The sequence below is a fragment of the Ascidiella aspersa genome, chromosome 5 (genome assembly GCF_963924565.1).
Source record: "Ascidiella aspersa chromosome 5, kaAscAspe10.2, whole genome shotgun sequence".
In the NCBI taxonomy this organism is placed as follows: Eukaryota; Metazoa; Chordata; class Ascidiacea; order Phlebobranchia; family Ascidiidae; genus Ascidiella; species Ascidiella aspersa.
The window spans coordinates 22212803-22226812 of NC_139451.1; the positions used below are offsets into that span (position 1 = coordinate 22212803).

Genomic DNA, 14010 nt, shown 5'->3' on the forward strand with positions numbered 1-14010 from the left:
TAATTTGTTGAAGAGTTTAAACATAATTCAGTGTAGGTGTAACAGTTTGCTTTAAAAAGTGCGCAACTTTTGACACGACTTTTATTTAGGTATTATATTACACGAATAGAACTAAATAACGAATTTGTATCTTCTAAATTTATTGTAAAATAAAATATGTTTTACTATTGGGTTGTTATAACGTTTTGCTAATCAATTTAATTAAGCGATCGTGTAGTTACTGTGGTGTGTTTTACCTCTGCTCCATTTTATTGTCTCGTATTTCCATTGGGGATTAGCCGAAGCAATTGAACCGAATATGTGCAGACTGACTGGCTGCTGTGTTTTTCGAATTTGGTAATATTTATTTTACAAAGGGCAATAAATCATAAGTAAACTGAACCTAATTCAAATTTTTAGAGATGTTATTTTAGTGCAGTTACAGCCTTATATAAGTTGGGTTATAGACAAGCTTGAATTGTTGATTTTATTCGCCATTATAGACAAAGTAACAATAGTATCGCAGCTGTCAGTCTGCATTTTTACTTTTCGCTGATATTTAATGTGTTCAGCGCCGAGTTTAATGGGCGCTTTTTCAGATTTTATTTACATTTAAGTGGTTTAATCTAACAAGGCATTTGTATTTAGGTGTTTAATTGGCGCTGGTCTAGAATCCTACCACAGTTATGAAATCAACGCACAAAATTGAGTTAGGTTGCGGGTTAGCGTTTGGGTGTGGGTGGGTCAAGTATTATTATATTCTTTATTTAATAATAATACTTGGCCCACCTTAACCCAAACGCTAACCCGCAACCTAACCCAAATAATGCGCGTTGTGGTAGGATTCTAGACCAGCGCCGTTTAATTTGCTAATTTAGGCACACACACATTGATTTAGAAAAATCTTGGGCAAGCAGCTGCTATAGAATGCAGATAGGGTAACAGCCATAAAATGTAGGATGGATGTCAGACTGCGGTTATTAATATACTATTTCATAAAACAAGAGTTTTTAAACATGCAATTATTTATAAAATCTTGTTTGCCGCAGGACAATTAATGGCACTGTTTCCCTTCTGCACATATAAAGTTATGCAAAAAAAACGTCTACAAATACCGCATACCACAACGAACATTATTTGTTATTAACACTTGACCCAAACGCTAACCCACACCCTAACCAAAATAATGTGCGCTATGGGATACGGTATTTCTGTTTTTCAATAACTTTCTATGTGCAGAAGTGAAAATGCGCCCAATTACCAATATGTTGTATTAAAACATGCTGAAAGTGAACCACTTCTGAACTTTTTGACAGACGGACTGATTTTGGTTAAAAAGTAACCCAGTATATGTACTTATTTTTTATATCTTTAACTGTTTAGCCCTTTTTAGATAGCATTCACCAATTGTAAAATTTTGCGTAAGATGCTTTTTGATTTGCGCAAGACAATATTTAAGTAACTAAAATAAAAAAAAATGTTTTATGCAACTTAAAATAGTGCAGCTGTCATAAAGTTACTGCCACAATTTGGACTGATAATACAGTTACTTAAAATTAAGCGTAAAATTAATTAATAGCAAAAACTGTAAGCGTGACTGAGTTTTATGTGTTTACTGTAATATTTGATGCTGAACGCATTTTCACACTTTCAATCTATTGTAGATGTTTGAAAATTCTGTCTAAAGGAACCTTTATGATTTTAAGTTAAAATTTAAGCATTTATCCAGGCATGTTATAAGCTGACTTACAATGCCAAAAATGCAAATTTGAAATGTCGCTGCTATTTGATAATTAAAATCATTGTGTAGTCAATGAATATACTGTTGCTGTCAGACATTGTCAAATTGTAAAATTGTTATTCGCCCCCCCATAAAAACTAAAATTATTTCCCGATAAAAAAGTTTTTGAATGGATTGTGTAATCAATTCAGTCCTTCTCTAAAGCATTTTTTCATGTCAGTTTCAAAAATATTTTTTACATTGAAAAAAAACATTACATTTTTCAGTTTTTGTTACTCATAGTTAGTAAATGATAGCACATGCTGTTTTTGGATTATTATCAGTTAACCACAACATAGAAAGCATAATCAACCATACTTAACAGTCATACTTGGCAATTTGATTTTGATTTGTAATGCTGTGGTTCACGATGTATACCTAATTATGCCAAAAAAACATTATTTTTGTTTTGTAGCACTGTGTAAATGCGCTAAATTGTCAGTTGAAAACTGAAATCATGGTTTCAAAGTTGTGATTTATTTTTTCTTTCAAATCGGGAGTATTCACCATTTTAGTCTCAAGCGGTTTAGGTGCGACATAATCCAATATGGACCAGGACACAGCATTACTTCTCACCAGAGAACAGGTACATAAATTATTCTACTATAAAGTGTTTTTCAATTGGGCCAGTAGGAATATTGCACTATATTTGTTCTGTTATTTTGATATTATGGCAAATGACATTACTTATCTTCTACAACCATATTGCCTGCAAATGTTTAAAACTATTACCATATTGTTTCAACTGGTTTAAACATTTTAGATGGAGTCGAAATGTTACTTTAATAAAAAGAATATTGTTTTATGCAGGACATGAAAACCCGTATGGTTGGAGGCCAAAAGCTCATTGAGTACTTGAGCATGACTGAGGATGACCTTTCAATGTGGACTAACATGGATAAGATTGTCGACGCCTTGTCAACATATTGGGTTAGCTCAAGCAACTTCAAGGTAAATTACAATTTTTATGAATAAAAAAGATAACCATTTTCTGTAATCGTTTGCAGTTAGTGTTTTATGTGTTAAACTAATATTTTATTTTATTGATTATTAAATAATTTAACTTGTTGTGTTTTTGAATTGTTAACTTAAAACCAGTAGAGGGACAATAGCAATATTCACAGAACTACATCTCGAAAATCTCTTAAAAAAATTTCCTTTGGTTTTATACTTTTGTAAACCCTAAAAAATACTTTCATGTAAGCCAGTTTTCTGATCAATAAAAATATTTCTATTTACTTTTAATGCTGTTTAAATAAGGTGGCCAAATGTTATGCATTTGATAACATTACATAAATTCGTTTCGCTTGACAACTTCAGGTCTATGCCAATAGATATTGTCAAAAACTGCACATATTTAATATGATTAGTTGATGAGTTATTTTGCAAGGTTGGTTTATGCACAATTCTTTACAGGTTGCTCTTCTGGGTCTGGATATACTCAGTCTCCTGGTTGAAAGACTTCAGAGGGAGTTTCAGCAGTATTACATTCTTGGTAAGACTCAATAATCCTTACTTAAAGGCATTGCAAGCATTAGGGGCCTTGGGTGCATTAGTCAATTAGTGGCAAAGTGCCCATTATTTTGTCATTAGCTTTACTGCCATTGTTTCTTCACATGGGCTTGCCAATGATTTCTTGATTGTGTATTCTATTGTACTTATTTGGCCAGTTGAGTAAGTAGTTTACTTTGCAAAATTTTTACAGAAGTATAATATTTACAGCTCACTTACACTTTTTTTATATTATTTTAAAATTAAATTTCAGTTTCATTTTCTAAAACTGTCAAATCTATTTTGACTTCACAGTTAAAAAATGCTTTAAGTTAACAGAAAATTAAATCTTTTGTCACATTTTTAAGCTTTATTGGGCGAATTTTCTTGACGTATTTTTTTTAAATAAATGTTTGAATTTTTTATTTATATATTTATATTGGTATGAAATATATACAAATAATTAGGCCTGTTTTATATTTTATTTTTCACTTTGTCTGATAAATTATTACACAACATCACATTATATAATATGGTTTAAACTTTACTTTTTTCTAGAAGTAAAAACTCTGCCTTGCTGAATAATGGCTTATTAATTTGGCCATCATGCATCATGATGACTGTTTATTAATATCACATATACGTCATGCGCAAAGCTCAACTCTGACGACTGTCATTGTCATTTATCTTAAAAAACGAAATTAAAACGTCATTTTCTTTGCAGTGCAAAATGCACTGGTAGATCGCCTTGGAGACCAAAAAGATCAAGTGCGCGATGCAAGTGTCACCCTATTGGCCAATATTATGGATGTGGCATCTACACCTCAGGTACTTCATTTGAAATCCTGATACACTTCATTCATGTTGTTTGAATTTTTTTTTAGCTTATGTCAGAAAAATGCAAATAGCAGTAGACAACTGTGTTTTTTATATTTTTGAAGATTGTGATAAAAGTTGTTAAGTTTGCAAGTTATGAATATCATGTTTCAAAAAAAGGGAAGTCATTTTTGCAATACAACCCCATTCAGGAAATTTATGTTTATAATATGTATATTTGTTTTGACCTAACATCTGACCTGTGTGAAAAAAACATATCTTTGCAATTAAATATGTTTTCTTTCCTCAGTATTTGTTCGAGAAGCTTGCCCCAGCATTTACCCACAAAGTGTGGCGGGTTCGCGAGGGTGTCTGCCGTCTTCTGATTGCCACCATAAATCGATTCGGAGCCAAGTCCCTGTATCTCAGCAGACTCTTGCCACATGTGTGCAAACTGCTTAGTGATCCCCACTCGCAGGTAATTTCAAACAAACCACTTAGTTTGCACATTCTTGTAAAAGCTTGTTCTGTTTTAAGAATTCAAGGTAAAACATTCACACTATTTGATAAATACACTAAACAATAATATTGTCGGAGTTATATGTTAAATACAAAAAAATTGCTTGAATAAATTAAAAAAAAATTTAGTTATGATTTTTTCGTGCTCAACATTGCTGTGCTTATTCATCTGTTTTTTTTAATTTTATGACTCACAGCTTAAAAAGGTATGCACAAGTTTCTGCAGTTGTATGACAGGCCCTATTCTTTAAACTCCTTTATACACTCAGTAGTTTTATGACCTTGACCAAACAGAAATGTAGGCTTGGCATGTTGATCTTTCAATGGGCAATTGATTTGTTGTTTGCTGGCAACGCTTAGATTGAAGTACTCGTAGGGCAAGTCCAACAAACAAGTAAATTGTTATGACTTGTACATTTATTCAGTTAATTATACATCTCTAAACCCTAGTTGGATAGTATATATGTATATTGAAATTTACCAACTGCTAATTGATGTATAGTGACGTTGAAGTTATTTATTACACATTTTTTAAACAGTACATAGCTTATTTCTTTAAGCTTTTTATATAAACGCATAAAAACTGAAGAACCACTTAAGAAAATGTAGCAAATGCAGTTTATTCACATTGAGTTAATTATCGACTCGTTGGATGCACCATGTGTCAAGTGTTTAAAACGACATATGGGGTGTGCAATCCCAATTTGCAAAATGCGTTTTACTTCTGCAGTATAGTAATCTGTTGTTTAGGCCTTGATTTGCCTGGGTTGGTTTTGTTGTATGTTGCTTGTTGCAGTCTCATGAGGCTGGCAGTCTGGCCCTGTAATAAAATAGGTTATAGCACCAAGATCATGAATAATTGATTGGTCCATGAGTGGTGATTTCGCTGCTCTTACAGCAGTTTGTTGACAAAAATGGCCTGCTGTCGAGCCTTCTGTGTATTTTGCCTGGATAGTGGCATGTTTAAATAGGGTTTACCTGTTTAAAGTTATCATACTTCTGTGTTTTAATTATTTTACTACAGTTTATATGGGTGAACAAACAATTTATGTAAACTCGTTTTTTTTTTACCTAACTTCTGTGTTTGTAATTAAGTTTATTATTGGAGTTTATAAAAACGGGTTTGATCTTACCAAACACCTTTTTATCTTTAATCAACATTTACTGTGTGTATTTCAGCTGAAAATAAAATGAAAACACACTTATGAGAGTACAAAATTGCTGCCATGCCATTGTGGCTTACGGTTCACCTCCACTCTTATCACTTTATTGTTATTGTGCATTTTGAGGTTATATTGTAGTAGCGTTTCTATGCCATTCACAGTCCGCTCGGCCAATGTGTTTAGGCAAAGAAATCGGAGAGAGATTATCGGGCAAGTCTGGAGTGGCCAGTATGCCTTTGTTGGGTTTCTGAATTGCCTGCTCGGCCCAACAAAGACACATACTTTTGTCACTTATCCTATTAGTAGGATACAACAACCACTGTTTATTGTCAAACAATAAGCCACAAATCCACCTTTGCAGAGTCATTAAATTTGGATTTCTATTCCTGTTTTTGTAAATACACCTAATCTGAGTGCCCATACAAGCTACTATGCATTACATGTCCATATGCAAATAATAAAGTTTACAAAAAGTAATGCTTGGTATAATTGTACCTCATGTAGCTATTACAAATCAACACCTGCTATTTTTGGCATGTTGTGATCCTATCTATTCTTATCTAAGACATCATATATTAAATGTATATTTTATTAACTAAACATTTATATATAATGTAATTGAAATGACCCTTGCTCTAAAATACCTTTTTAGGTAGTTTTACTCTGTTTTAAACTTTTAAACGGTTGGTATGGTTGCTTTGTGTTCAAAAAAAGTACAATCTTTCTTTTGGACATCCTCCACTATTATGAAGTTTCAATCATCGTTTAAAAGCTTTAAAAACTTTAAAACATTTAAATCAGTGATAGTTTGTTCCCTTTGCTACAAAGCACACCGATGAGTTATGATTGCAATAGTTATATCTATGGCAAAAAGGCTAAATTTAGTTTTTATGAGGCATATAATATTGTGGAATGCGACAAATTGCTGGAGTGTTAAAGGTTTGGTAAATATTTGACACTCGGCTTTTTCACTAATGTAAGCTTTGTTTGCATTCCAACACTACTTGGGAATTGCCACGGCCAATGCGGCTAAGTTGTACATTAATTCAACTGCTGTACACAAGCAGATCTGTATATGTGTACTGCATCACTGTGTTTTAATTATAAAACTTGGCAAATGTATATACTTTGAGTAATCCTATATTTAGATACAGCTTTATTCAGGCTGGAAATATATTGCGAGTCACTATATAGTGATATATATATACTGCCAAAAAATGTTAACACCTGCTATTACATAATTAGCTATTACATACATAACACGTGTGTAACATTTGTTTAATTGCTAATTTAACAAAACACCAAAAAGTCTTACTATGAACCTAACTATTTAACATACACAGAGTTATTTCAGGTAGAAAAAATAAAACAAATACTTAATCGCCATTCTGCTAAAATAATATATATTAGATGTATATACATATATCAATTTATATTTATATCAATTTGAAATGATAGTTATTTGTCAATTTCTTTCTTTTAGGTTCGTGATAATGCAATGTCAACCATTGTGGAAATCTATCGTCATGTTGGGGAGAAAGTGAGACAAGATCTTGCAAAAAAAAATTTACCCCAACAGAGGTACATAAAGGGGTATTTGGTTCCTAAATATTGTGTAAAGTGAGGCCCTGTATTTTAGATCAATAGAGTGCTATTATTGAACCATAAACGTGAAACCATTCCTTGTTTTATCATTAAATTTTTGCTTTCAATGTTGACAAAAACCGGTGGGTAAATCTAAAATAAGGAGGCAAATTAATAAAAGACCTAAAAGGAAATTAGGAACACTTATATAATATTAATTATTGAGAGGCAAACAGATTTCATAGGTTATTCATTAATATATTGTTGTATATTCATTTTTCTGAATGGTTATTCAACATCGGGTCATTGAAAAGAAAATTACTACCTGTAGATGGCATTTTACCGTTTCAGTTGACGGCTTTCATCACAGTCTAACATATGTTTTTGCCAACAGTAATAAGATATTCTGCAGGGCCCTTGGGACAATGGCACAGTAATTTAGGTATATATTCACAGCTAGTATCTTGTGATGGGAAGCATTTCGTAAAGATATTTAATGCTGGTTTTATCAACACTTGTTGGTTACCAACCCACATTTTAGCCAATGTAATTTTTTTAACTGAAAGAATCCTAGAAAAAACACTTTTTTATATTTCATCTTGTTTAGATTAAATGCACTTTTTGATCGCTTTGACGAATGTCTACAAGCCGGGGATATGATTCCTGCCTCTGACACAGGTAGGACAATTTGTACTACCAGCAAAACCACCTTTTGCCATTTATTATTGCATTGCCCTAATTAGCTTTAATGACAGATGCTGATCCATTGATTTTGCCTACCAAGGGGCAGTGCTGCACAGGTCTTTGCCAGCTGCCCTGTAATGCATGTTCATAAAACTGGGTGTGGGCCGCTCATTAACTTTTTCAACCCCGTAATTATCTATTGCAAATGCTTTTACAGCGCAACTAAAAATGATTTGTTTTACTTTTTTTAAATCAAACTCATAAAATTTATCTAATGATTGAGGTTTACTGCTTTACTGAAACTGCTATATGACAGAAAGTTCACGTGCTTATTTATAGTAGTTTAACAAAATGTTTTTAAAGATTTTTATTATAGGTAAATTTACCTTTTTTTTTATACATCTTGCGATATTATGCAGTTGTTACGAAAATATATTTGGCCACCCTTAATACCAAACAACCTAAGAAGGTATTAAATTATATTGTTTTTTGTCCATATAATATGATTTAAAAAAGTCAAAAATTAAAAAGATTTTACAATTTTGGACATCTTGTTGTGTACTTATGCACATAGTGGTAGCAAAATAAAAAAAAAAATAAAATATAAACTTCCATTGTTTATTTCTAGGCTTTGCTCCACGATCAGGTGTTGTAGCTTGCTGTGCATGTAGACCTCCTAATAATTTTTGCACTTATCTCTAACAATTTTCACACCACACCCTACTGAATTTAGTTCAATTTAATTTTTCAATTTATTTAATATGTCTAAATGTATATATGTTTGTACTTACTAAAATCCTTTTAATTGGCCTTGTCCACAATTGCTTTGCTTATACATTATTATTAACAGTGTAGTAAATCTCTTCAACAGAGGTTTAAACTCTACTAACAAATAAAGTTAGCACTAGACATTTGGTAACACTTCTAACTTTAGAAGGGATAGATCACTATTGTTGAACAAATATGTGTGTGCCTCTTTTACTTTTAACATGTGGTAATTGTAGATTAACTGGACGTAAACCTTGCTAAATTGTTTTATTCTAACAATATTCGCTATTACTTACAGGTTTTTTTGGTAAACATTAATATTTTAAAATTTAAATTTTTTTTGTTTGTATTAAACTAAATGCCACCACACCAAGCTGTTTAGATTATGTTACTGTTATTGTGTCCTAATAGAACTGCTGTGAAACTCTTTGCATAGTGACCAGTTTAAACTTAGCTTTACTTGACAACAACTAACCTAATCTTTGCCTTAAATCGTTTAATTTTATTTGTCAGGCAAGCTTACCCCCATTTTTAATATGCCCTAACGCTTTGATACCAAACCTGGTTTAGAACCAATACCAGGGTTTGTGTTACATTGATTTGGTGTTGTTACAGCCTCACTTGCCAGTTCGACTGGGAGTTTCGACTCCGCTGATTCAATGTCATCGGCGGGTCTCATGAGACCACCACTGACCAGCATGGTCGCCAATAGCAACAACAGCAGAGGTTCAACGGCTGTGCCGCCATCGTTCACAACATCCACTGATGGTAATCCAATAAGCTACTTAAGACAAACAAACTCGAAAGAAAAGATCAAATCACTCTTTTTTCTAAAAAATGAAATTAGGCTGGTGTAATTAGCCTTGTTTTTTTATTGAAGGACCTGTTCCAACAGTGTTAGTTGTTGTTCTTCTTAGATCATAAAAACTAAAATAAAACCAAAAATATATTTAAAACACCCTATCAAAAACCCTAGAAAACTGTAATAATAATTTATAAGTTGAATTAGCAGATTTTGTAAAACATTTAATTTTAGTGAATTAGACTGAACTTACTTATGATGAATTTTATTCAAATTTAGTTTCTAGGTTGGATATTGAAAACCTTTGTGGATAATTTTGGATCATGCCAATTTTCTCAAAAAAAAAAATACTAAAATACATCTGATGCGACAAACAAGAATCTTTCTTTTAGTTTTATCGTCTGCGGGAGATTCCTTACTTCCTAAAGTGTTTCAGCTTACTATAATACATGTTTAAATATGCTTCACCTTTCTTGATTAATATAATAATTTTTTTAATTTTTAAAATTTTATTGTATATTAAAACAGTATAGAACATAAAACAGTATAGACTTTCTTGTCTATAGGACCTATAGTGACTGATTTTGACTGAGACAAGAAAGTCTATACTGTTTTGCTACCATTCGAAGTCATTGTCGTCACTAACGTGCATTAGGGCGAGGAGATATCTTCTTTTTCAAATATTCGGTTTGCATTTATTGTATATTATGTGCCTTGATATTAAGTTGATATAAACTTTGACTGAATGAATGAAATGATTACCGTAGTTTTAAACTTATAGGTTTGCTAAGAAAACAAGCTGTAAAAGTGTTTTATTTTACGACAGGTCCTGCAAGATCGGCTTCAGCCCAACCAAGGAAATCATCATCTTCAATGCCGGCACCCCGGATAAGCAGATCTAATGCTGGTAAATTTCATATTTTCCATGACTTGTTTGAAAGCAAACCCTTGAAAACATCTGTCTTTGTTTTTGAAATTTGTTAGATGTAGAAAAAAACTAAACTGCCGATTTACCTGCCATAAAAAGAGTTGCCACCATTTCTCCTTAAAACATGGTATCTTGCATCTGCACAGTGACACATATATTCAAGCACAGACCGTGTTTTTGTCATAAACTTTTTTTTTTTTTTATGTCCGTCTTTAAGACTATAATAATTATTGCCGTAGGTGGTTCAGTTCAATAAAAACAGAGAGACAGACAATAAAATATAAAACTATGTAATTGTTGCTTGTCTTCACAAAACAGGTACAGTCACTGTCAATTCCATCACAAATTTAAACATTATGTTTCTTTTAAAATCACAGTTACGATTTCTCTGTAATATTTTGATTGTGTTATATTGTCACACATTTTACTAACACATAGCTTGTTACTATTAAGGTGCAATTGACGAAGAGTCGTACGTACGAGAGTTTGAAGCCAACCTGCCAACTGTTCGCATTTTCTCGGCAAGGGATGTCAACGATCAGCTGGCAAAAGTCCATTGTATTTTGTCGGACGATCGCAAAGACTGGGAGGAGAGAACCAAAGCGGTATGAAACTGAAATACAAATTTTTATTTCTGTACTACTTAAACCGCATAAACTGATTCTTACTGATATAAAAATACTTTTTTTTTTTTTTATTTTAAACAAGATTTATTTTGCTGGTAAAATAGCCATTAAAAATAGAGCAAAAGGTATTCTATAACAAATCCATTGCCAGCTTTAAGTAATTAGTCAGAGTTTATAGTTGTATGTCCAAATCATGTTTGCACAAACTTTAATGTCCATAAAATATCTGAAATTTCAGTCATACTAAAAGTAGTTTGTTATACTAAACAACATTAAGAAAATATTTGGCACTTCTGGTGTGATAAGAACCAACAGCTTTAAAATTGATTAATTTGTTACAGTTAAAAACTTTTCGTGCTATTATTGTTGCTGGCGGAACTGAATACGATTCGTTTTACCAATATCTTCGTGAAATGGAGCCAGCACTTCTGCTTAATGCAAAAGATCTCAGATCGCAAGTAGTACGAGAGACCTGTGTTACCATAGGGTAAGTTTAGTATAGTTTTTTGGGGGGTGTCGCTGCACCCTGGGGTGCCATTTCTAATGCTCAAGGGTGCCGCGACATAGTTGACAATCTTTAAGAATCTGATTTTTGCTTAACTCGCGCAACTTTTTGTGTAAGATTAGGATATAAATCATGTTATAACTTCAAGTCCTACAGAAAAATCTTATAGAGGTGCCGTTATCTATTTATTATTTAGAAGGGGTGCCGCTAGCCATAAAAGGTTGAGAATCATTGCTCTATTGCTTAGAGCTTAGACATTCGGCATATTTTTAAAATAATTGACAGACTGACCTTACAGCTTGTACATATTATTGATATATCCAAAAAGCATTTCAGCAGTGGAGAATGTTAATCAATACCCACAGAGCACACTTTTGATTTGCCCCAGATATTGATTTCCATTGCACAAGCAATCTGTAGGAGAGACCAAAAATGGTTGTAAGCTGAATTTGCGGGCTAAATTATAAGTGTAACTAGAAAACAATACACGATACCCTGAGACACAATACTCTTTAAAAAATAGACAATACTTTTAAGAAATGGCCTCAGCGCTGCAGTTTACAGGACGTATCAGCAATAATAATTATTTGGGTAAATTTGTTTAAATGATGAAAAGCTTTTAAGTTTGATTGTTTTGATGTATACGATTTCAGTCAGCTTTCCACCACCCTCCGAAACCAGTTTGATCATTGCGCTGAGTTTTTATTGCCAACACTGTTTTCCCTGCTTCCAAACTCGGCCAAGGTGATGTCAACATCTGGCATCCTCGCCATACGTACTATTCTCCAGGTGAGCTACAAAATAAAAAACAGAAACTAATTGTGCAAAAATAATATTAATTTCACTTATTAAATGCTTTCAGCACTGGAAAACGCTTTCTATGCATAAATACTATTATTTTCGTTGTATACACAACTGGTTCTATGAAATGTAGGTCGTACATTTTACTATTTTCTTTTATTATTAAAGGCTTTGCATTGGAAAACGCTTTCTAATTTTAAATGCAAAATCATATCATTTATAAATATGTCTTTTACATTGTTTAAAATAGATTTTTTTCACTTCCTAGGTGGCAGTGTAGAGCAGGCCAACTGAACCTAAAACCTATTTTAACAATAGAAGTGCAGTTTGGTATGTCTATAAAGAACAGTTAACATTAATATTGAATTTTCAAATATACAGGTTTAAAAATAATGCAAAGCAAAATTTATTTCATAATTTGAATTCCTAAATAAAATTTTATTCATTCACTGTTCATATTTTTGTTGTTAGCACACACACAGTCAGCGCATTGTCCCTGTTGTTCTGAGTAACTGCTCTTCCAAAACCAACGTAATTCGTAAATACTCGCTGTCATTTTTGGGCATTATCTTCGATCATTGGATAACCGGACTTTTGGAGAGGTTAGTTTAATAAATAAATTAATTAAGATGTGACCATTTTTTCCATTTTTTGTAATGTTTTATTGGTTAAAATGTTACAGCATAAGTTCTGTAGATTACCTTAAAAGGGTCATTGCACTTTGTACTTGTTTCAAAGTTAAAGCAATCAATTCCTATTTTAACATCTATTTTGCAAATCCTTTTTTAATAGTTCTGCTGCTTTTTACTAAGACTTGAGTTTTTGTCTTGCCTTAGGCTGTGGTAGATGTCCTAAACAAAAAAACAGTCTTATGAGATTACACCTGCTTAGTTTGTTGTGATCTGACCTGAAAAATGCCATGTGTTCCTGACACAATCACAACTCTTGACAATTTGGTTGACCACAAGCTAGAAAGCCATTGTGGAGGCTGGACATACGGCATTATGTAAAAAGTTGGGTAAAAATGTGCACAGTTAGAAATCTCATGCACGCTAAGGCAAACCTTCACTGAATGTATTTAGTAAATACCTGCAGTTTTAGCAAATTTCTGTTAATTGTGTGCCATTCAGTTAAGTAAAAAGTGGATATATTTGTCTTTCTTCACAGTCGCAGCATTCTCGTTTAATTTTCAATGTATTTAGTAATACCTGCAGTTTTAGCAAATTTCTGTTAATTGTGTGGTATTAAGTTAGGTAAAAAAATGTATTTGTCTTTCTTCACAGCTGCAGCATTAACGTTTAATTGTCAGTTTATATAATGACATTTACAAGGTTTTGTGGTGTAACCAACCCTTACAACCAGAGTATGTTACAATGCGGACATCTCATTGTGGCAATGCCCTCCACTTCTGTAGCATTTTTGACATTTCACCCGCTGTAAGATTATCACCACCGAATCCTTTAAAGGCCAACAATGACAACACTGTGAGGGCATAATGGGCATTGTGTAGCAAACAGGCGTCAACAAAAGCCTGGCCGCGTATCAATCTCACTTTCATTGTGCG

At 32.7% G+C, this 14010-nt stretch overlaps 1 protein-coding gene across 1 annotated transcript in view; it reads left to right on the forward strand.

Annotated features, from left to right (window-relative positions):
• Positions 1 to 2254: 2254 nt before the first annotated feature.
• The window catches only part of LOC146145419 (CLIP-associating protein 1-like), a 39733-nt gene continuing 27977 nt past the window's right edge, over positions 2255 to 14010 (forward strand). The window contains exons 1-14 of the mRNA XM_083390557.1: positions 2255 to 2345; positions 2570 to 2710; positions 3176 to 3254; positions 3975 to 4078; positions 4377 to 4544; positions 7232 to 7329; positions 7940 to 8010; positions 8645 to 8662; positions 9400 to 9552; positions 10413 to 10493; positions 10968 to 11119; positions 11482 to 11627; positions 12299 to 12434; positions 12918 to 13048. Coding sequence (XP_083246683.1) covers positions 2307 to 2345; positions 2570 to 2710; positions 3176 to 3254; positions 3975 to 4078; positions 4377 to 4544; positions 7232 to 7329; positions 7940 to 8010; positions 8645 to 8662; positions 9400 to 9552; positions 10413 to 10493; positions 10968 to 11119; positions 11482 to 11627; positions 12299 to 12434; positions 12918 to 13048 — 1517 coding nt within the window. The 5' untranslated portion in view covers positions 2255 to 2306. The remainder of the gene's footprint in view (positions 2346 to 2569; positions 2711 to 3175; positions 3255 to 3974; positions 4079 to 4376; positions 4545 to 7231; positions 7330 to 7939; positions 8011 to 8644; positions 8663 to 9399; positions 9553 to 10412; positions 10494 to 10967; positions 11120 to 11481; positions 11628 to 12298; positions 12435 to 12917; positions 13049 to 14010) is intronic.